The 24,352-nt window shown below is 36.7% G+C and overlaps 1 protein-coding gene across 2 annotated transcripts in view; it reads right to left on the minus strand.

Moving 5' to 3' along the window:
* Positions 1 to 6,036: 6,036 nt before the first annotated feature.
* si:ch73-168d20.1 overlaps positions 6,037 to 24,352 on the minus strand; it is a 48,490-nt gene continuing 30,174 nt past the window's right edge. The window contains exons 11-19 of one of the 2 annotated variants that reach the window (XM_009297169.5): positions 22,377 to 22,550; positions 21,560 to 21,733; positions 20,341 to 20,514; positions 20,085 to 20,258; positions 18,494 to 18,667; positions 17,869 to 18,042; positions 17,043 to 17,216; positions 11,111 to 11,284; positions 6,037 to 6,272 (exon numbers count right to left, since the gene is read on the minus strand). In XM_009297169.5, coding sequence (XP_009295444.1) covers positions 6,155 to 6,272; positions 11,111 to 11,284; positions 17,043 to 17,216; positions 17,869 to 18,042; positions 18,494 to 18,667; positions 20,085 to 20,258; positions 20,341 to 20,514; positions 21,560 to 21,733; positions 22,377 to 22,550 — 1,510 coding nt within the window. In that variant the 3' untranslated portion in view covers positions 6,037 to 6,154. Of the gene's footprint in view, positions 6,273 to 9,258; positions 10,546 to 11,110; positions 11,285 to 16,989; positions 17,217 to 17,868; positions 18,043 to 18,493; positions 18,668 to 20,084; positions 20,259 to 20,340; positions 20,515 to 21,559; positions 21,734 to 22,376; positions 22,551 to 24,352 lie in introns of those variants that run through there. The other variant, XM_073939473.1, reaches the window with a different exon arrangement.

Genomic DNA, 24,352 nt, shown 5'->3' on the forward strand with positions numbered 1-24,352 from the left:
AGCAGGGGTGGGCAAACTGCCCTGGAGGGTCGTTGTCTTGCACAGTTTAGCTCTAACACTTATCAAACACACCTGCTTATAAATTTATAGTGCACTTAAAGATGCTGATTAGCACGTTCAGGTGTGTTTGATTAGTTCTGGAGCTAAACTGTGCAGGACACCAGCCCTCCAGGTCTAACTTTGCCCATCCCAGCTCTAGAGTCTTGTTTTAATATCAAATCAAATCCCTTTTATTGTCACATCATCAGCAGCACGTGTGATGAGTGAAAAGCTTAGGTGCTGGCTCCAGACAGTACAAAATACAGATAGTGCAAATACAATGACAATGTGAAATTGACAGCGATATGTACACTGAATAGGTGTCCACATAGTTGTTGTAGGCAGTATTGTTTCAAGTATGGATTGGTTAAAGTGCAGTGCATGCTACATTTTGATGGTGTGCAGTGAGGCTGTGGAAGAGTCTGAGGCCGTACTCACACTAGGTACAGTTGCCTCGAACCGGGCCAAAGCACGCTTGTCCCCCCTCCCGTCTCCCCTGACGGCCCGAGCTCACACCATATCGGGCCTCGGCACGCTTACGTCATCGCTGCTGCGCTGTTCAGAAGCGCTCTCTATGGCAAGCCTTTTTAGCATTTAAATCTTTGTTCTGACTCCATAAATATATTTAGAGATATCTCTAATTATATTTTGACTAGTCATAATTATAATTCGACTAGTTAGAATAACAATTAGAGATATCTGCAATTGCAATAGTACTAGTACGAAATCAGATTGGAGATATCTGCAAACATATTATGACTGACTCGTCATATTCCTTCATTGACTTCCATTGAAAAATATTTGCAGATATCTCTAAATGAGTTTTGACTAGTCACAATTGTAATTAGAGATATCTCTAACTGAATTTTTACTAGTCATAATACATTTGGAGATGTCTTTAATTCATCATATTTAGAGATATTTACAAATATATTTGAAGATATCTCTAATTAATTTACTAATAGTCGAATTACAGTTGTAGATATATTGAATTGGATTTTTGACGAGTCAAAACTCAGAGATATCTGCAAATATTTTTCAATGGAAGTCAATGGAGGAATATGACTAGTCATAATATATTTGCAGATATCTCCAATCTGATTTCGTACTAGTACAATTGTAATTGCAGATATCTCTAATTGTTATTCTGACTAGTCGAATTATAATTATGACTAGTCAAAATATAATTATATCTCTAAATATATTTATGGATAGTCAGAACAAGGTTTAAATGCTAAAACGGCTTGCCATACGCTCTCACCCAGCAGCACAGTGGAGATTTCTCTAGTTATATCGTGTCAGTGGTTTGTTATGCAGTGACATGCAGTCAAATATTTCGCCAAACAGTCCTTAGGGATGCGGGGACACGCAGTCAGATATTTCGCCGAACAGATCCGCCACTTTTGGCGCTCATAAACAATCATAAAGCTCTCGTGCTGCAGGAATGAGGAGGTCTGCTGAAGGCGCGCAGCTGACGTGCTGTGAGGAGTTTGCGTCTTTAATAAATTACGGCAGTTTGCGATCACTGAACAGTAAGAATGATTAATAAATCCATATGTAACAGTCCCTTAAAAGTCACGTCTCGCTTTCGGTTTCGGGCTTTGGCGCGTTTTGCGATCACACACAAGCGTACCGCGCCAAAGCCTAAGTGATCCGCGCTCAGGCACACCTCTTCCAACCGGGCCAGGGCCGACCAAGTGAACCGTGCTTGAGCCCGATTCAGCGCACTCACACTTCTCAAACGATCCGGGAAACGGGCCTGGGCACGGTACGGATGGCATAGTGTGAGTAGGCCCTGAATGGGGTGTGTTAAGTGTTCATCAGCCTGATAGTCTGAGAGAAGAAGCTCTCCTTCAGCCGGCTGGTGCGTGATCGGATGCTGTGGAATCGTCTGCCTGAGGGCAGCAGAGAGAAAAGTCTATGGCTTGGGTGGCTGGAGTCACTGATAATTCTCTTGTCTTTCCTCATGCACCGCCTGGTCTAGATGTCCTGGAGGGAGGGAAGCTCACCTCCTACTATGCGTCCAGCAGTTCGCACAATCCTATGTAGGCCTTTGCGATTGCTGCTGGTGCTATTTCCATACCAGGTGGTGACACAGCCAGACAGGATGCTCTCCACAGTGCAGGTGTAGAACGAGCGGAGGATGCGAGGGCTCATTCCAAACCTCCTGAGACGCTGAAGAACTAAGCTACTGATCTATGCTTTGATGCAACATCCTAATTTTTCTTTTTTTTAAACAAAACAAAAACAAGTGGATTTTTTCCTTGCCATTATTACTCATTGTCAACGTTATCAGTTACTGCTGGAAAGAGCACAAACATGGAAAGGGCCAGAAAACAATAAATAAACAATATCAGTCAATTTAGTTAACATTTTTTTATTTTTGTGCCACCTTTCAGAAACAAGTACTTTAAAACAATGAAGACTAACAACAGGCATCACCGACAGAAAAAGAGCGTCTTGTGAAATGCAACTATTATACAAAATAGATTCCCAAGGAGAGTAGCTACTAAAAATATAACAAGATACATTTTATTCATACATCTTATATATTAACAGTTTGTGAAAGAGAGTGCAAACTTGTGCACTCGGCTCTGTGATAGAGAATAGATTTTGGATTGACCTTAAAAATCAGTAAAAGACAACACTTGGTAAATATTAGTAGTCAGCATTACAATACAGATTTAAAATGTCTTTAAAACATCTATAAGGGCGTGGTAATACTTGGAGTTTCGATGGTGAACCATGTGTTTAGGGGTGAACCAATCTGAGCGTGTAGGCTGATTTATACTTCTGCGTCAAACGCTGGCGTATGCTACGGCGCTGACGCATAGCCCTTCGCTGTGGCCGTCGGCGTCGCTGACGTGCACCTCTCAAAAATGTAACTACACGTCGCAATGACGCGTATCGCAAGCTCTGTGATTGGTCGGCTTGGTAGCGCTGACGAGTCTGGGCGGGACTGAGAGCCGCGCGAATGGCGCGAGCTGGACGCGAGCACAATGGAGCGATTGTTTACAAGTGTGGAGTCCCGTGAAGGAGCTCCGGAAGGAAAGTTTTGTTTTGTGTTTACCTCATAGTTAAAGTTGCTGCACGTCCGCCGGTTCCTGTCTCAAAATGAGCGAGTTAGAGCCACTTGTACATCCTGGAAGTGTTCAGAAAAGCAAAACAGAAGCGAAGAAACTCGACACAGAGGAACATTTACACCTCACTATCAACTAGCGTTTCGGAAGTGTTAATGCAGACCAACAGAGACAGCAGCAGAAGTATAAATGCACAGCCACGCGCGTTGCCTGCGCTGTGAGTTACGCCGGTCACTTGACGCAGAAGTATAAATCAGGCTTAACGTTGATTAAAGTGTGACACTGGCGCCTCCTGTTGGTGACTTTCTGCACACTTCAGAAAACACCAGAAGCCTGTTGCACCAAGCCGTTTTGGGGATTTTGAAATGAATGTTTAGAGCGAACTGAGTTTTCCGCTTAAGAAGAAGAAGGGTTTGTTTGAACACTCAATCTTCTTTTCAGAATTAAAATTAAATCCGGATGTAATACATATACACACTTGAGCCTCTTCAGTCCTTGTCTTTTTTGCTCCAAATTAAAGACATTTACACATAGCATATTTGAATCTAATGGTCTTTTTTAGTTTCTTATAATTTATTTAATATATATTTTATTTAAATATTATATTATATAGTTGTCGATTAATGTTAACTTTAAGTTGAAAATCACATTTAAATAGTTACATATAAATTTAATAAATTTGCTGCACTCCTGTGTCGTGTGCATACAATGTGAGCTATGCTGTGACACTATAAAAGCAGGGATGGACTTAGCCAATAAACAAGATAAGCAGCCAATTAGGGCCCTAGGTAATCAGGAGGCCCCCAAAAAATAATAATAACTCCTTACATTTATGTAATGCTTTTCTACACACTCAAAGCACTTTACATTTATTGAGTAGAAACTCCTCATCCAGCACCAGTGTGCAGAATCCACCTGGATGACGTGACGGCAGTTATAATGCGCCAGACCACACACCAGCTAACTGGTGGAGAGGAGACAGAGTGATGAAGCCAATTATGATATGCGGATGGACAGAGGCCAGTGGACAGATTTGGCCAGGGTGCCGGGGTGAAACCCCTACTCTTTTACCAAGGACATCCTGGGATTATTAATGATCACAAAGGGTCAGGACTTTGGTTTAAATTCTCATCTGAAAGACGGCGCTCACTGACAGTATAGTGTCCCCTTCACTATACTGGGGCATTAGGACCCACACAGACCGCAGGTTGATCGCCCCCTGCTGGCCTCAGGAACACTACTTCCGGCAGCAACATTAGCTTTCCCATGTGGTCTCCCATCCAGATACTTACTGAACGCAGCCCTGCTTAGCTTCAGTGGGTGACCATGTGAGAGTTGCAGAGAGCTAACTACTGACTATGATAAATACCTTTAAGTTTCTATAAATTATAATTTTTTTATATTGAGTATATAAAAAAAACAAAGTGCACACATGCCTCTCTTTTTTGGCTTTATTACTTTTTTTACTGATAGAGGAATAAACTAATTAATTGTTAAGATTGTGTCCTTTTTTATTTCCATCTATTTACTTCAGTAATGATATAATCTAAATGTTACGTTTACTCTCCCTAGACAACTTATCAAATCGTAACATTGTATTATATTGTATTATTGACAAGTCTTCACTAAGGTCCAGCTTTCCAGCCTCCAGCAGCTAGACTGCAGCTCTGCACAAGACGTTTGGCCAGTGGAGAAATGTTTGTGCCCATATGAGCCAGGTTTCTCTCCCGGTTTTTAAATTCTTCACTTTCGCCAATAGGTAAAGTTTTTCCCTCTCAGCTGTCGCCTCTAGCTTGCATGATTCTGGATCTGTAGAGCTGTACGTTGATGGATTTGCTCTTCAGTGTTTGGACTCTCAGTAGTGATTATTAAACCACACTGAACTGAACTAAACTGAACTTCTGAAAACTGAACACTGTTTCAATTCACTATGATCTATGTGACGCTGCTTTGACACAATGTACATTGTAAAAGTGCTGTACAAATAAAGCTGAACTGAATTGAATATTATGAGCACGCAAAAGTTTTTTATCTGGATAACATTCTGATTGAAACTCTAAATGCATATTGTCTGTTTTGTGGAGGTTTTTAGTATTCTTCTGCACTTTGAGTGTCTCAGGACCCTTGCTATCTATGGAGGATAGCTCCATAAAAAAGAAAGTGCATTGTTTTGGGTTGAACTCTCCCTTTAAAAGTCCAAGCATTTTTAAATGCAGCCACCACTCAGATTATAACTGGAAATGAAACGAAATGTAAATGTGTGTCCTTAAGTAATTCTTAAATTGTTTTGCGTGAGCTAAACATATGCAAGCTTTTAAAGCTCTATGTTTGTGTTTTTTCATTATTTGTTGTGACTTGTCATATTTGTATTTGCATATCCAGGCTGCCTATAGTCAGGACAGTCCTGTATAAGATTTTGATTCTCAGTAAAGCTTTCACCAGATTAAATGAAGTTCAAATAAAACATTACATCTTAAGTTATAAAGTATATGCATTGAATATATACATCATCAGCTCACTGGAGCTGCATTTATAATCTAAAGCCTGAGTGAACTTGAAGCTTCTGCAGACTTTTCAGTATGATGATGTATTTCCAAATGAAACTAAGCTTATAATGATAATTTTCTTATTGCTATTAAATGCTAATACTTTTATCATGATATATAGTATACGCTACCTGACTAAAGTCTTGTGGCCTATCCAAGTTTTAGGAACAGAAATAATACATTGACCTTTAGTTGATCCTTTGGTGTCAGAAGTCGCTTATATGAAAGACAAAGGCCTCTAGATTACGCTTATTTGACCATAATAATTTCATTCTAGCTAAACAAAAAAATGTTTTTTGTTCCAGATAAAAAAACATAACAGGAAATACTGTGAAACTGTCCTTGCTCTGTTAAACATCACTTGGGAAGTATTTGAGAAAGAATTCAAACAGGAGGATGAATATATTATATATAAACACACATCATATGCTTGTATATAAAACACACAGCCTAACTAGTTTAAATTGCTGTGCTTCTAGTTGATTTGTGTCATTGTCTAGTGTTCTCATTGTAGTTCAAATTGAGTTCCCTCAAGTGTGCTGGGTTTGAACTCAGAGCTGAATTTAGAGCAGCAAGGTAATTCTCTGAAATACTGCAATGAGACAACCTGCAGAGACAAAGAGAAAGACACACTTAGTTAAGTAGCAATGCTGAGCAGTAATAACCTGGGGCTAAAATAAACACACAAACAAAGCATAAATGCAGAAATGCATTAATTAGAATAAAGTCTCAGAACATGATTTGGTTCGATATAGAGCTTTCACATACCAGATAAACAAGGACCTAGGTTATCTATACGGTTATATTGTTTCACCTTGGGTATAGCTGGGATCAACTGTTAGGGTATCTATCAGCTTCATAAGCCTAGGTAAAAAAAAGCAGTGCTAAGGGGTCATTCAAACAGAACATGTTTTTCCATTGCAATGCATCTTTTGCAGCATGAGCACTGTGTTTTTCAAGAGAAAAGTGTTTCAACTTTTAATGCAGTGCTTATTAATGTCAGTTCCACAGCAGGGGTCCAATCAGAGGTGCGTTTCCCAAACAATGACGTAACTCACAGCTGAACTATCATAGTATGATGCATGGTTTGGGAAAAGAATGATAAGTGTTTCCCAAAACCCGTAGTTTCTCTGTCGCAGATCCATTGCTTGAACCATGTTAGTTATAACGTAAAACACCCATAATGATGCTCTAAACAGGGTGGAGGAACAGCTTCTTTAGAGAAGAACCCTATCATTTATTTGCGCAAATTATATTGTTCTACACACACACACACACACACACACACACACACACACACACACACACACACACACACACACACACATCAAAAATAAAATCCAATATTAGTTTTGTTAAAAACATGCACTCGCTTTCTATATTAACTGAAGTAAACGACACATATAGAGCCTGCGCTTCCTTTACAAATATTACTGACAACATTACATATCCTATTCTCAAACATCAAATCACTCACAGAAGCTAACACGTATTCTAATATCACATATAAATCTTATAAATAAATAAATAATCAGGCAATTTATTAAAAATTGACATTTAATATTTATTAGAAATGAAAAATAATCTTTTTAATAATAAAACTTTACTTCAATAATAATATTAATGATGTTGAAAGTCTACTTTTATAATTTGACACGTCATATACAGTACAGATAATTAACAACCCACTATAAATTAAAAGCATTAACGTATGCTTTTTTTTTTTTCACAAACTTTGAACAAGTAGCATAAATTCCGCTTTTAAATAATCGCTTACCTATAGCGTTCGTCATGAGACACGCCACGGCTGTGTTCAAAATGACATCAATGTTTTCAAAGGGAGCGCAAGGAGATATATCCAGCTGCAGACCCGCAGAACCACACTCGTCCCAGGCACACACAATCTAGCGCACACGATCTAGGCAAACCATATATGGTAACTAACTAACTCCTTAAGAGCATTGTCGCCACCTACTGTATTTCACAAATATGGCGATCGAGACCGCCGGTGCTACAATTGCTATTCATTAGACTTTGAAAGGTTTATGGCTTCCCACTTCAGTCATCATGTCATTATTAGTCATTATTATCTTTTCTGAACTCAGATTACGTAAATAAAAATAATTGGTCAAACACTTATGACTTTATTCATGTATCCACATACAAAGAAAACATAATAGACCATCTAACTGTAGAAAATTAGAGGGAATTAAGTATAATAATCTAATTAAGGATCATAATATTATCATACTTGGTTAAAATCGTTTTGCTGTTAAATATAAAAAAGCAAACAATAATGTCACATTAAAATGAATTACTATAGTTAATCATTTAAACAATATATAATAGCTATAAATCTTAACTGATTATCTAATTATATAACCTTTACTAAAACCTTTACTAAACTGTAGCAACTGTTATATATATATATATATATATATATATATATATATATATATATATATATATATATATATATATATATATATATATATAAATAAATATATATATATATATATATATATATATATATATATATATATATATATATATATATATATATATATATAAAATTATTAACAGTTAATTTGCTTGTATTGCTAAATTTGTTGCAACAATTACCACAAATTACCAGTACTTTATGTTTTAAAAACAAAATATTACTTACTATAAATTATAGTATTTAATGTGGGAAATCCTAAATAAAAAAGTTATTAGAAAATTAAGCAAATAAATACTATTAATTACTTCAGTAAAATATTAATAAATACATTTAAACGTGTAAAAAGATTTGTATTACATATAAAGATGTATTATTGACTATATTAACTTGATTTTCCTTCATTATAAATGAATCCATTATATAAATTAAACCTGTCCAATTTATATCGCTCAGCAAGGCCAGCAAACGAGTATCTGCCATACTGACAGATAAATGGTGATTGATCATCTATGATGGATGATAGAAAACTTAGTCCATTATATTGAATGGCGAACAACGTTTTCCATTTACCCGTCATGATCACCATATTGGTAAAATAGAATGCGCTATTGTTTATGGTGTACAATATTTATTAACTATATTTAAAAATATATTGATGATAATGTCTGAAAATATGTTAACATTAACATTCGCCGTAACCATATATGGTTTGCCTAGATTGTGTGTGCTGGATTGTGTGTGCCTGAAACGTGTGTGGTTCTGCGGGTCTGCAGCTGGATATTATTGGGGCGCAAGAGACCCTTCGTTAAGCCACACCCAATAACCGCCACCCACCAATCGTGGATTAGCAACTGTAGCTACGCGCAGGGGCTCTATCAAGCTTTCAAGCGAGGGAAACAGGCCAAAGCGTAGAATTTTTTCCCTTTTCAAAACCAAAAACCCCAGAGGAGAAATGCCAGCGTGGATCAAGCTGTGTGAGGGGCGCTAAAGGAGCGGGGCTAAGTTAGTTTTGTTTTGATATTCCTGACACATTCAGTGATAGACAGGTAGCAATAACTCACACACCTCTCACCCTAAACAGATCTAAACTGCGTTTCCTACAAAAACACAAAGCAGGTAATGCTTCACAGCTGTCTTTTTCTTTTTTTTTCGCTCGATATTATAAGTAATTCTCAGTTTAAGCCTTCGCCATAGTAACGTTAGTCATACTAATAGAGAATAGATCATAATGACATGATCCAGAAAATACGAATCTGCGAATCTGCAGCTAACTTTACTGAATTTCATTCTTGAACTTTCCATCTATTTCAAGCTACGAATATTTGAAATTACAAATCAACAGAGCAAAACCGAGATATGATCACAAACTGAGCACTTGCGATTAATATACATTAACGTTAACTACCCGCAGCTGTTTTTCATTAATTTATAAAGAGCACACAAACACACTGACAGTAATAGTCAACTTACTGTACTTTGTTATGAGTCAATGATGCTTATATTTGGCACAAGTCCATCAGTTTCCCCTTTCTGGCTGCTCTTTCTATGAATGAACTATGTAGAAGCAGTCATGCGTGTTTCCTTGTGGGTTAGTAGCGCTATATTTCATTGCACAACAATAGTCTATCAGGCTTTTTGGCCAAAAATAGATAAATCACAGTTTCATTTGTTATTATTAGATTATTTGTAAATGTCATCTCTCCTGCTGAACATGAGCTAAGGATGGGCAGCGTATGAAGCGGCTAGGCTAAGCTAGCTTCAACTTTGATTGAATTATTCTCTAACAATCAGTTGCCTATTATGTGGTGAGTATACCCCTGTAACACATACTGCAGTGCTTTTTTTGTCTGGCTTTCTCGAATATCTCACAAAATATCTTGACAGGCGTAGAAACAGTAACTAAGCAGGGCGGGGCTTAGCGAAGGTTCAATTGTAAACATGAAGATCGCTAAAGCTGAACTGTAAAAATAGTTTGAAAGCAAATTACACCTAAGAGAGATGACTTTACTGCTTTATTTTTGAAATAGTTCTAAGTTTAAATGTCAGAATGTTCTTAATGAATAGGGCATGGGGGGATAAGAGGGAATGGAACAAAGCCAGGATCTCTCTTTCTAACTACAGCTCCAGAAGTATAGTTGGAAGTGCACAAGTTTGCAATGCAGTTTGCGAATGTTTGTTGGAACAATGGATTTGGGATAGGCCATATCAACAAACTATATTTGTAACAAAGGAACTTTTGACCTTAGTTGGCTAATGATGGTTTTCAGAAACGCACCCCAAAAGGACTCGGAGGCAGGGCAAGCACTGCATGCTCCTGTTTACAGCAGCAAGTTGGCTACAATATAAAAAATTAAAAATAATAATAATCATTAATGCCTGCATTAATTGGAAGTTGAAGAGACTTTTATGGGGCGGCACGGTGGCCAAGTGGTTAGCACTGTGGCCTCACAGCAAGAAGGTGCCGGCTGTGTCAGTTGGCGTTTCTGTGTGGAGTTTGCATGTTCTGCCTGTGTTCGTGTGGGTTTCCCCCACAGTCCAAACACATGCGCTATAGGGGAACTGATGAGCTACATTGGCCATAGTGTATGAGCGTGTGTGTGAATGAGTATGTATGGGTGTTTCCCAGTACTGGGTTGCGGCTGGAAGGGCATCCGCTGTGTAAAACATTTGCTGGATAAGTTGGCGGTTCATTCCACTGTGGCAACCACTGATGAATAAAGGGAGCAAGCCGATGGAAAATTAATGAATGAATAAAATACAGAGTAATGAATTATAAAGCACTTTAAAAAAGAAAGTAATTATTGCAAGCGCAATATAACATGTTGATAAATAAAATGCTAAATGTAAACAAATTGTGCAACTTTCTGCATGCATCCAGACTGGTCATCTAAATTATGTAAAAGAATTGCTTAAAGGTATTTGCAATCTGTTATCATGATATAGGATTTTGGTCATAGCGCTCATTGCCTGATTGCCATAATAAAGTAATAAATACCACTCACTCCAGTTTCTCCAGTTTACAGTGTGGATTCTTCAGAAGAACAGACAGAAGCTTCACTCCAAGGCCTCCTGGATTGTTGTAATTCAGATTGAGTTCTCTCAGATGAGACGGGTTAGATATCAGTGCTAAAGCCAGAGCAGCACAGCCTTCCTCATCTATATTGCAGCACTCCAGCCTGAACAGAAAATATCACACTGGGTTGTTATGAACTGTCATGGTAAACTGAGTTAAATAATAATATGACTTTTCTAAGTAACCAGTAAAGTAATTAATTACTTTTGAAAGATTCAGTAATAATATTAGTTACTTTTTAAAAATGTAATACACATTACTTTTTAGTATAACCAACAATTTCCTTCCCTTAAACTCAGACAAAACAGAATTATTACTTATTGGGCCTAAATAATAATAATAATTCCTTACATTTATATAGCGCTTTCCTCTGCACTCAAAGCGCTTTACACACAGGGGGGGGGGGGGGATCTCCTCATGCACCACCAGAGTGAAGAATCCACCTGGATGACGTGACGGCATATATTGTGCCAGACCACACACCAGCTGATTGGTGGAGAGGAGACAGAGTGATGAAGCCAATTATGATATGGGGAGGGTTAGGAGGCCATGAAAGACAGGGACCAAGGACATCCTGGGATTATTAAGAGCACAGAGAGTCAGGACTTCAGTTTAACGTCTCATCCAAAAGACGGCGCTCACTGAGCAGTATAGAGTCCCCGTCACTATACTGGGGCATTAGGACCCACACAGACCGCAGGTTGATCGCCCCCAGCTGGCCTCACTAACACAACTTCCGGCAGCAACCTAGCTTTCCCATGTGGTCTCCCGTCTAGATACTGACCGGGCGCAGCCCTACTTAGCTTCAGTGGGCGATCATGTGAGAGTTGCAGAGAGCGAGCTGCCTAAATCTTGTACACAGCAGATCTCACAAATCAATCTACAATTAGAGGGATACAAAGTTAGCGTTAGCGCTACTATAAAAGGTGTCATATTAGACAGCAATTTAACTTTGGAAAACCATATATCCCATGTCACAAAACTGCCTTCTTTCATCTGAGAAATATCGCTAAATTACGAAATATGCTATCCATCTCAGATGCAGAAAAGCTAGTCCATGCTTTTATGAATTCGAGGCTGGATTACTGTAATGCTCTATTTGCTGGCTGCCCAGCATCCTCTATTAACAAATTGTAATTTGTACAAAATGCAGCAGCCAGAGTTCTGACCAGGCCAAGATAGTACGATCATATTACCCCAGTGTTATCCTCCTTACACTGGCTGCCTGTTGAGTTTCGTATTGAATTTAAAATATTACTTCTCACCTATAAAGCTCTAAATAATCGAGCTCCTGTTTATCTAACCAACCTTCTGTCTCGCTACAATCCAACCCGCTCTTTAAGATCTCAAAACTCAGGGCTTCTGGTAGTGCCTAGAATAGCAGTCCACTAAAGGAGGTCGAGCCTTCTCATTTATGGCTCCTACACTCTAGAATAGCCTTCTTGATAACGTCCGAGGCTCAGACACACTCTTTCAGTTTAAAACTAGTTTAAAGACCCTATCTGTTTAGTAAAGCATACACTCAGTGCATCAGTTAGCGGTATGATGCATGAATGTGCTCCACACAGGTTTCTGCATCTCATTTACATGCACTATGAACAGCAGCGACGCTAATTATTCTCTTTATTCTCCATTTCCACCTGGGGATTCTCATCCCGAGACCCTCAGACTATGCAGTGCCACTGATGCGATCCAAGACCAGCGACGATATGATCTCAAGGTTTCCATAATCCTGGACCAGGCCGTATCCTGAGCAGCTGCTGTGGTGGTCATGGAGGAGGGGAGAGGATGAGACTGATTCATGTGAGACTCCAGGGACAGACAAATCTCGCTGATGTCAAACGCTTTCCAGCCTCCAGCAGCTAGACTGCAGCTCTGCACAAGACGTTTGGCCAGTGGAGAAATGGTCGTGCCCATATGAGCCTGGTTTCTCTCCAGGTTTTTTAATTCTTCACTTTCGCCAATAGGTAAAGTTTTTCCCTCTCAGCTGTCGCCACTGGCTTGCATGATTCTGGATCTGTAGAGCTGTACATTGATGGATTTGCTCTTCAGTGTTTGGACTCTCAGTAGTGATTATTAAACCACACTGAACTGAACTAAACTGAACTTCTGAAAACTGAACTACACTGTTTATATTTACTATGATCTTCTATGTGAAGCTGCTTTGACACAATCTACATTGTAAAAGTGCTGTACAAATAAAACTGAAATGAATTGAATTGAATTAAATAGCTTTTAAAAAATAAATAGCAGAATTAATTTTAATTTAGTCGCAATAAATCACACAGTTAATAAGAGAATGCAAGAACAGACAGAAAGCAAGATGACAGAGCTAAACATTTCTACCATTCTCATTATTTTGAACACATGAAGAAAAGGTAATGGGATTAAAGTCTCAATGCACACTGATTTTACTGTGATAATAATACTAAAAGAACAAAAGTAGCAAACCAATTGCTTTAAATGTTCATTAATCTGTATATACAGTACAGCATGTAGAGCTTTGCGTCAGGAAGTTCACAGCATATTCTATTATCCTAAATTATAATTTTTATGTGTTTTTTTAAAGGTAAATGAAGATTATACAGTGCATTGTTAATTGCAGAGCTCCTCTATTAAAAAAGAAGCAAAATCCTGCTAGTTCTGAAAGAGATCAAGCCTCAGTTAGGTAAGAAAAGTAATTTAAAAGTAATAGTACTTACCATACAGCAACCAGTAACCTTTTTGGGGAGTAACTCAATATTGTAATGCATTACTTTCAAAAGTAACTTTCGCCAACCCTGGTTTGAAGCCGTTTTGATAATATTGCTTCACGCTTCATCCTGCTAATAATTTACTCAGGTGTTAATCGATGAGTGTACAGAACACACTGTAAACTCATTTTAGCTGGATTAATATATACACTACCTGACAAAAGTCTTGTGGCCTATCCAAGTTTTAACAGGAAATAATAACTGGACTACTTGATTCTGAAGTATGAGCAGGAGCGCTATCCTGCTGGAGAATTGTCCCTCTCCTGTGGTTTGTAATGTAATGGGCAGCAGAGATGTCTTGATACCTCAGGCTGTTGATGTTGCAGATCTCTTGAAACTTGAAAAATCTCACTGTTGGGTCTGGACATGTTTATAAACCAAAAGAACTGAGAAAGGCTTAATCAGCACAAAAAAAGTAATCTATATCAAATTTTGACACCAAAACAACCCCTTTAGTTCTGCTGATGGGTTCTGTTTTAAAGAGGAACCTTTTTTTCTAGATGTAGCTAAAAATTAATTTAGCATTTGCACTTAAAATGAAATAACACAAGGCAAAAAAAGACAAATATGAAAACAGATATACCCAATAATTGCAGAGAATGTGATTATATTATATTACATTAATTATATTATATTACATTAATTATATTATATTATATTATATTATATCATATTATATAAAATTATATTACATTAAATTAAATTAAATTATATAAAATTATATTATATTAGATTAAATTATAATATACTATATATTTTATTATATTATATTATATTATATTATATTATATTATATTATATTATATTATATTATATTATGTTATATTATAGTATTATAAATTATATTATATTATAACATATTATATATATTATATTATATTATATTATACAGGGCTCGAAATTGCGACCATTTTGGTCGCATATGCGCCCGAAAATTAATCTATGCGACCTCATAATATATCTGGGAGCATTAGTGCGACTGCAGATAATGGTTGTAGTGCGCCTGTTTTGATTTTTTGTAAAAACGTGCTGAATCGCTCTTCCCTGCCGCTATATTGGTTCATATTAGCTGTCAATCACTCAAAGTATTCCGCTGTCAGATGACAGGGAAGGAGCTTTTATGACCACGGGAAATACAAACGGCTGAAGAGTAAAAACTTAAAGCACACAAGTTTGAAAACCCCACCTAAAGTTAAGGCGCAGATGAAAGCGATCATGACACGTCACGTGGTGAATAATGATCCGCCAGCTGTGATCAATCGAGTACGCGCTTCTTGGAGAAGGTGCCCAAATCTCCATGCGTTGCATTCACTGCGTGTTCAGCGCAAACGTCCGCTAAAAGTCAGAAGAAGCTCGCCTTTACTAAGTTTACACTGAAACTGCGGCTCAAAACAAAGACCGGATTTGCGCCGATGGTTAGCACAATAATCTTGCGCTGCCTACTTATAAATTGCGTCGGCTGACTCGCCAGCTTTTCCACAAACACAGAAAAATGAAGATCAGCTCAGACTGAACCTTTAAATTGACACAAACTGAAACCAAAACTTTTAAAGAGTGATAGAAGTGAGACTTTACTTACTTTCTTTTGTCTATTCTTTTTTAAGGTGTATATTATTTTTTTATTTATTTACTGATGACTGCTTTGCAGCTTTCATCATTGAATTGAATGATTTATTATAATCTTTTGTTTGTTTTGTAGCAGAAATATTATTTATTAAATTGACATGCATATAAAAACAGCAGTACAAAATAAATATTTCTTACTGCAATGCTTCATTTTGGTTTGATGCAAACTATACAATTATTTTTCATAAAGTAACAGACTTTTTATAGCAGATAACCTACATTCATGCACATTTAAGGCAGCATCACAATGAGAAATGGAATTCATTACTATTATTGTCATTTTCATCATCATTAATATTCTATAATTATTTGACATTCATTTTGGAATTATTGCACACAAATATCAATGTCTTCGCAGCATTAGTTAGATAGTTGTTTCTGGTTTTTGTTAGTCCTATTAATGTTGTTTTAAAATACAATAAATCCCTTAAAAAACAATTTGCAGCTGTGCTCATTCATTTTTGGTGGGTGCTCCTAAATTTTTTCTGGTGCTCCTAAAAAATTTTTGGTGCTCCTAAATATTTGAAGTTGGGAGCACCGGTGCTACCAAGTAAAAAAGTTAATTTCGAGCCCTGTTATATTATACTATTATAAATTATATTATATTATATTAAAACATATAATATAATATAATATAATATAATATAATATAATATAATATAATATAATATTATATTATATTATATCATATTATATTAAATTCTATTATATTATATTATATTAAATTAAATTATATAAAATTATATTATATTAGATTAAATTATATTATACTACATATTATATTATATTATATTATATTATATTATAGTATTCTAAATTATATTATATTATATTAAAAAATATTATATTATATTAAATTATATTATATTATACTATATTATATTAGATTATGATATTATAATATATTAAATTATATTAAATTAAATTAAATTATATTATATTAAAACATATTATATTATATTAAATTAAATTAAATAATATATTATATGATATTATACTATATTATATTATAGTATATTATATCATAGTATATTATATTAAATTATATTAAATTATATATCATATTAAATTTAATTTTAGCATATTATATTATATTGTAGTATATTATATTATATTATATATATATTATATTAAATTATATTATATTATATGTTTTACACAGCGGATGATCTTCCAGCAGCAACTCTTTACTGGGAAACACCCATACACACTCATTCTCACACACACACACATACACACACTACAATTTAGTTCATCAATTCCCCTATAGCGCATGTGTTTGGACTGTGGGGAAAACCAGAGCATACAAAGTGAAACCCACGCCAACACAGGGAGAACATGCAAACTCCACACAGAAATGCCAAATGAGCCAGCCGGTCCCTAAACCAGTGACCTTCTTGTTATGAGGCCACAGTGCTAGCCACTAAGCCATGTGTAACCCTATTACATACAAATTTGACATAAATGAAAAACATCACTCACTGTAGCTTCCGCAGTTTACACTGCTGATCTCTCAGCAGGTCACAGAGTAGATTTAATCCAGAGAAGATGAATTTATTAGAGTTCAGATTGAGCTCTCTGATGTTTGATGGGTTTGATTTCAGGCCTGAAACTAGATCAGCAAAACCATTGTTTTCAATACTGCAGTCATCGAGCCTGCGCAGAGAAAGAGGAAAACATCTCAACACATTAGCAAAAGCAAGTTATAATTGATTAAAATGTCATTGATGAACCGACATGTTTTTTGTTCTTTGTATTTTTAGAGGAGATATTGATTTTGCTCTGCAAGGGACGGCAACATTTCTTTCAGCACATTTCTAATCATAACAGTGTTAATAACTCATCTCTAATAACTGGTTTATTTTCTCTTCGTCATGATGACAGTAAATAATATTAGACTAGATATTCTTCAAGACACTTCTATACAGCTTAAAGTGACATTTAAAGGCTTCACTAGGGTAATTAGGGTAAAGTTAGGGTAATTAGGCAAGTCATTGTATAACAGTGGTTTGTTCTGGAGACAATCCAACACTAATATTGCTGAAGGGGCCAATAATATTGACCTTAAAATGGATTTAAAACCATTAAAAACTGCTTTTATTCTAGCCAAAATATAACAAATAAGACTTTCTCCAGAAGAACAAATATTAGAGGAAATACTGTGAACAATTTCTGAATCAGGGAATATTTGAAGAAGATTATATATTTAACAGAAGGACAAATAATTTTGACTTTAACTGTAAATCCTCATCCTGATGCAATGTATATTTTGCAGCCTTATATACAGTATGATGAACCTGTGACTCACTCTAGTTTCTCAAGTTCAAACAGCGGATCCTTCAGGAGATCTGACAGCATCTTTGCACCTAAGTTTCCAGGTTCGTTTCTGTTCAGATTGAGTTCCCTCAGGTGTGACGGGTTCGATTTCAGACCTGAAACCAGAGCAGCACAACCTTCCTCACCGATACAGCAGTATTCCAGCCTGCGGATACAAAGAGAAAAACACTTCTGTACCATAACAATATTTTTTAACAAATAGTGTCCTTGTGGGCCCTAAAGGTCCCTTACAATCGTCCTAATTCCATCTTTAATTTATTAAAAATTAAGATTAACAATATTAATATATTAATTAACATTTCATAAAAAAACACACACAAAACTACTTAAATACACTTTTTTTGTTGAGTCTCTATATTTAAAAAAAAACATATTTTTGATTGTACACTAATATTTTCCAAAAATACAGCAACATAACATCACTCACTGTAGTTTCTCCAGTTTACAGCATGAAATATACAAGCATCAAATCACGACATCCCTTATTTCAATTCATATGCTTCATAGCTAATCATTTATATTCATTTGAATGTGAATAAACACTAATAAATGTAAGAAACACACATTTGTTTTCTTATTTAGATGATGTCACTCACTGTAGTTTCTCCAGTTTACAGCGCGGATCCTTCAGCAGATCAGAGAGAAGCTTCACTCCTGAATCGCCTGGTTCATTATTGTTCAGATTGAGTTCTCTCAGATGAGACGGGTTTGATATCAGAGCTAAAGCCAGTGCAGCACAGCCTTCCTCACCAATACAGCAGTTATACAACCTACAGAGGGGGAAACACAGCTTACTGTACATTTACAGCTCAACACACATTCATTCAAAGGGATTGTCGTGTATAAGACAGCGCTTGGATTTAAAGGTGAACTGAGCGAATATTTGCCAAACTATGTTGATATTTGAAAGCACTGGTCTAGGCTTGTTTATAACTGATTTTTAACAGCAGATAGTGCTATAGGCCGTGCTCTAGGCTTCTTTTTAACAGCAGATGGCGCTCTAGACTGTGCACTAGGCTTCTTTTTAACAGCAGATGGCGCTCTAGGCTGTGCACTAGGCTCCTTTTTAACAGCAGATGGCACTCTAGGGTCCTTTTTAACAACAGCAGATGGCGCTTTAGGCAGTGCTCTAGGCTCCTTTTTAACAGAAGTTGGCGATCTAGGCTGTGCTCCAGGGTCCTTTTTAACAACAGCAGATGCCGTTTTAGGCCGTGCACTAGGCTTCTTTTTAACAGCAGTTGGCGCTCTAGGTCGTGCTCTAGGCTCCTTTTAACAGCAGATGGCGCTCTAGGCTGTGCTCTAGGGTCCTTTTTAACAGCAGCAGATGGCGCTCTAGGCCGTCCTCTAGACTCTTTTTTAACAGCAGTTGGCGCTCTAGGCTGTGATCTAGGCTCCTTTTTAACAGCAGATGGCGCTCTAGGCTGTGCTCTAGGCTCCTTTTTAACAGCAGATGGCTCTCTATGCCATGCTCTAGGCTCCTTTTTATCAGTAGATGGCGCTCTAGGCTGTGCTCAAGGCTATTTTAAACAGCAGATGGCGCTCTAGGCTGTGCTTTAGGCTATTTTAAACAGCAGATGGCGCTCTAGGCTGTGCTTTAGGCTATTTTAAACAGCAGATGGAGCTCTAGGCTGTGCTTTAGCCTCCTTTTTAACAGCAGATGGCTTTCTATGCCATGCTCTAGGCTCCTTTTTATCAGTAGATGGCGCTCTAGGCTGTGCACTAGGCTCCTTTTTAACAGCAGATGGCGCTCTAGGCTGTGCACTAGGCTCCTTTTTAACAGCAGATGGCGCTCTAAGCCGTGCTCTAGGCTCCTTTTTAACAGCAGTTGGCGCTCTAGGCCATGCTCTAGGCTCCTTTTTAACAGCAGATGGGGCTATAAGACATGCTCTAGGCTCCGTTTTAACAGCAGATGGCGCTCTAGGCCTTGCTCTAGGCTTCTTTTAACAGCAGATGGCGCTCTAGGCCTTGCTCTAGGCTTCTTTTAACAGCAGATGGCGCTCTAAGCCGTGCTCTAGGGTCCTTTTTAACAGCAGATGGTGCTCTAGACTTGATGGATTTTAAAAATCTTTGAACCGATGCAAAATCAGTTTATTGAACAATGAAATCGCCAGACTTATAGCTTTTCAACAAAAGCTTAGTGCACCTTTAAATCTATCATGAAGTTTACAAATAAATAATATCACTCACTGTAGTTTCTCCAGTTTACAGTGTGGATCCTTCAGATAATCAGACAGAAGCTTCACTGCAGGATATTCTGGTGTGTTCCAGTTCAGATTGAGTTCTCTCAGATGAGACGGGTTGGATACAAAAGCAGAAGCCAGAGAAGCACAACTTTTTGCACCTATGCAGCAGTATTCCAGCCTAAAGAAAACATTTACTGCTCAACAACAGCAAACTATAAACATTAGAATGATGAATGAAATATAAAGTGGAGTACACTCACTCCAGTTTCTCTAGTTTACATTGTGGATTTTTCAGAAGAAAAGACAAAAGGTTCACTCCTAGGTCTCCTGGTTCATTATTGTTTAGATTGAGTTCTCTCAGGTGAGATGGGTTTGATACAAGTGCTAAAGCCAGAGCAGCACAGCCTTCCTCTATAATACTGCAGCACTCCAGCCTGAGTGGAAAAAAGACTTTAAAAACTGTACAAATTATGAAGTTGAAAGATGATTAATGTAATGAAATGGTAAATAAGAGTAACCAACATTTATATTAGAATGAGCAAAAATAAATCCCAGCTAACAAATCCAGTTTGAAAAGCTTTCCAAAACTACACAACAACTATCCACAACACACAACACATACGCCTCAGATTAAAAAAAAAATTCACAGCGAGTTTAGGAGGGGCATATTTTGATTACTGGGCTTGTTTGATTGGCTATAGGGCTACTTTTTGGCTATTTTTGATTGGCCAATGGGCTAGTTTTGCTATTTTTGGTAGCCCATTGAGCTAGTTTTGGCCATTTTTGGATTGGCCAATGGGCTAGTTTTGGCTATTTTTGATTAGCCATTGGGCTAGTTTTGGCATTTTGGATTGGCCATTGGGCTAGTTTTTATTATTTTTGATTGGCCATTGGGCTAGTTTTGGCTATTTTTGATTGGCCATTGGGCTAGTTTTGGCCATTTTTGATTGGCCAATAAGCTACTTTTGGTTATTTTTGATTGGACATTGGGTTAGTTTTCATTGGCCACTAGGCTAGGTATGTTAGGCCATTGGGCTAGTTTTGCCTTTTTTTGATTAGCCATTAAGCTAGATTTGATTGCCCGCTGGGTGTGTTTTGATTGGGCATTGGGCAATTTTTTAGGCTATTTTTAATTGGCCATTGGGATACTTTTCGACTATTTTTGATTGGCCATTACGCTAGTTTTCATTAGCCACTAGATGAGTTTTGATGGGCCATTGGGCAATTTTTTAGGCTATTGTGATTGGCCATTGGGCAATTTTTCTGGCTATTGTGATTGGCCACTAGATGAGTTTTAAACGGCCAATGGGCAATTATTTGACCTATTTTGATTGGCCACTAGTTGAATTTTGATTGGCCATTGGGTTATTTCAATTGGCTATTGAGCTAGTTTTAGGTTCATTTTGGGCAAGTTTGGACAGGCCATTTGACTAATTTTATTGTGGTGACCTGTAAAACCTGTGGAAAAATGTCACTCACTCCAGTTTTTCCAGTTTACAGCGAGAATCTTTCAGAAGATCTGACAAAAGCTTGACTCCAGAGTCGCCAGGTTTGTTCCAGCTCAAACTGAGTTCCCTCAGATGAAACGGGTTTGATAGAAGAGATGAAATGAAAGCAGCACAATCTTTCTCTCTGATATTGCTACCATTAAGCCTGCAGAAAGAAAGAAAACACCTGACGCTTACGGCTCTTTGATGCCTGACTTTAACATTTCTTTTCAATATTCAGTGTGAATAAGATTCTCAACAGAATCACTGCATCTACCATTAATTATGTGTTTACTCTCTTACTGTCATATTTCAGTAAATTCACTGTTTAAAACACAATAATATGATAAAAATACACAAAAAGTGTGTTTTAGACACTCGTGTGGAGTCTGCTTTGAGGTTAGCTTCTGCAGCTAAGGCACAACATGATGAAAAATTACAAATCTGTTACCATCAACTCAGAATCAAATGTTCCATATCACATTATAGCATTTTGCATTATTTTACATTAATAATGGATTCAATTTTACTGTGATAAAAATATACATAAACATACATCATTCTCATATAATGTAATAATTTTACTCTGTCCAATTCTTTATAATGCATTTATTTGAATAAACCTTAATGAACTCAAAATGTGCACTAAACGTATATTCTAAAAGTAATATACAAGTATCAAACCACGACATCCCTAATTTCAATTCATATGCTTCATAGCTAATCATTTATATTCATTTGAATGTGAATAAACACTAATAAATGTAAGAAACACACATTTGTTTTCTTATTTAGATGATGTCACTCACTGTAGTTTCTCCAGTTTACAGCGCGGATCCTTCAGCAGATCAGAGAGAAGCTTCACTCCTGAATCGCCTGGTTCATTATTGTTCAGATTGAGTTCTCTCAGATGAGACGGGTTTGATATCAGAGCTAAAGCCAGAGCAGCACAGCCTTCCTCACCAATACAGCAGTTATACAACCTACAGAGGGGGAAACACAGCTTACTGTACATTTACAGCTCAACACACATTCAAGAACATATATATATATATATATATATATATATATATATATATATATATATATATATATATATATATATATATATATCAGAGGTGGAAAGAGTAACAAAAATCTTCTACTAAAGTAAAAGTACTGTTACTTCCAAAAAATTTACTTAAGTAAAAGTTACATGTCTATAAATCTACTCAAGTAAAAGTAAAAATTAACTCATTAAAAATGTACTCATGAGTAAAGAGTAAAGAGTAACTATTTCTCAAAAGTAAGGATGCATCGATACCAGTATGGGGTATCGGGTCGATACTTGGTTAAAATACGCGTACTTGTATCGGACATGAAAGGCCGATACCATGCACCGATACCACTCAAGAGTAATTCACTATACAGATGTGATTTTTTTGTCCTACCTGACCTCGATGTCTTAATGTAATAATTAGCCTAATGTATTATATATTAATAGCTTAGTCGTTAATAAAACGCATTCATCTACTGAATAATAAACCGAATATGACATATGATTCTTGCATAATGATCACAGCTAAACAAGCTAGCGCTCATTTTATTTATAAACTATAAATATAAAATAAAAGACATTTTAAGTACTGGAACATTATGTAAAAAAAAAACCTAAAGACTACAGGCTAAATAAAAGCTTCTTGTCAGAGATAAACATGTGTTGTCACCGCACTCGTGCAGTTTACAGCTTTTGTAAAGATCAGACAGTCTATACAGATCACACAATCTCAATAAACATTTCATGTAAATGTATAAATATTTCGATAAGTATTGTTAACGGAATATTTATAACAATATGATCTTGCTTTTGGTTATATGCCAGCTTTGAGCTCTTACGCGCGCTCTTTCTTTCTCTCATCAGCGGCAGTTGACAGGGCGCTATACACACTACACCAGGGGTTCCCAAACTTTGCAGCCCGTGACCCCCAAAATGACAATGCCAGTGACTTGTGACCCCCAATATTCTCTGAGGTGGTGGTTATGAATACAGAAACCTTGTATGCAATGACACGCACAAACACACCAATAGGCCCAAGTCTATTCTTAGTTTTTTTATGTATGTCAGTGCTGTAAATGGGCTAGAAAGTTTAACCTGGTGTTACAAAATCTGCTGCATCTGACAGTATTGCTGTGTCTTTAGTATAATGTAATTACCCGAGAAGTCACAATCCAATAGAACTAGTAACTATAAGCTACTATAGTAACTATATAGTTTATAGTAACTATAAACGACTATTTTTTTCTCTTCAGTAGATTATTGATAAAATACAGTAAATCTTAAGGTTTAATAAAAATTTATTGATTTTTGAAAATCACCAGGCGACCCCCCTTCATTGTCCCGCGACCCCTCGGGGGGTCCCGACCCCCACTTTGAGAACCTCTGCACTACACAGCATACACTGGCAAGACAGGTGCCAGTTTTATTTGTTGGCGATTTGTGTGATGTTGCTTTTTTAAAATGCCTTTTATTTTTAAAATCTTTTAAGTTAATATTGGCTATCTGGTAACATAATCTCCCTCAGAGATATTGGAGTTCAATAAAGTGGTGCGCAGTAAGACTATTGACCAACACTCCCTGTAAGTTTACACACTGCATACATTATAGGCCCTCTCGTGTGTTATGAATTGCATGTTTCAAATGACAGCGAGACATGCTACATTTAGTTTTTATTGTAAAATATACATTATAACCCAGATATTGTTTCTTCTCTTTGAATAAACAACTTTAAAAATTAAAATATTTTAC

Source organism: Danio rerio, chromosome 23 (genome assembly GCF_049306965.1).
Source record: "Danio rerio strain Tuebingen ecotype United States chromosome 23, GRCz12tu, whole genome shotgun sequence".
Taxonomy (NCBI): domain Eukaryota; kingdom Metazoa; phylum Chordata; class Actinopteri; order Cypriniformes; family Danionidae; genus Danio; species Danio rerio.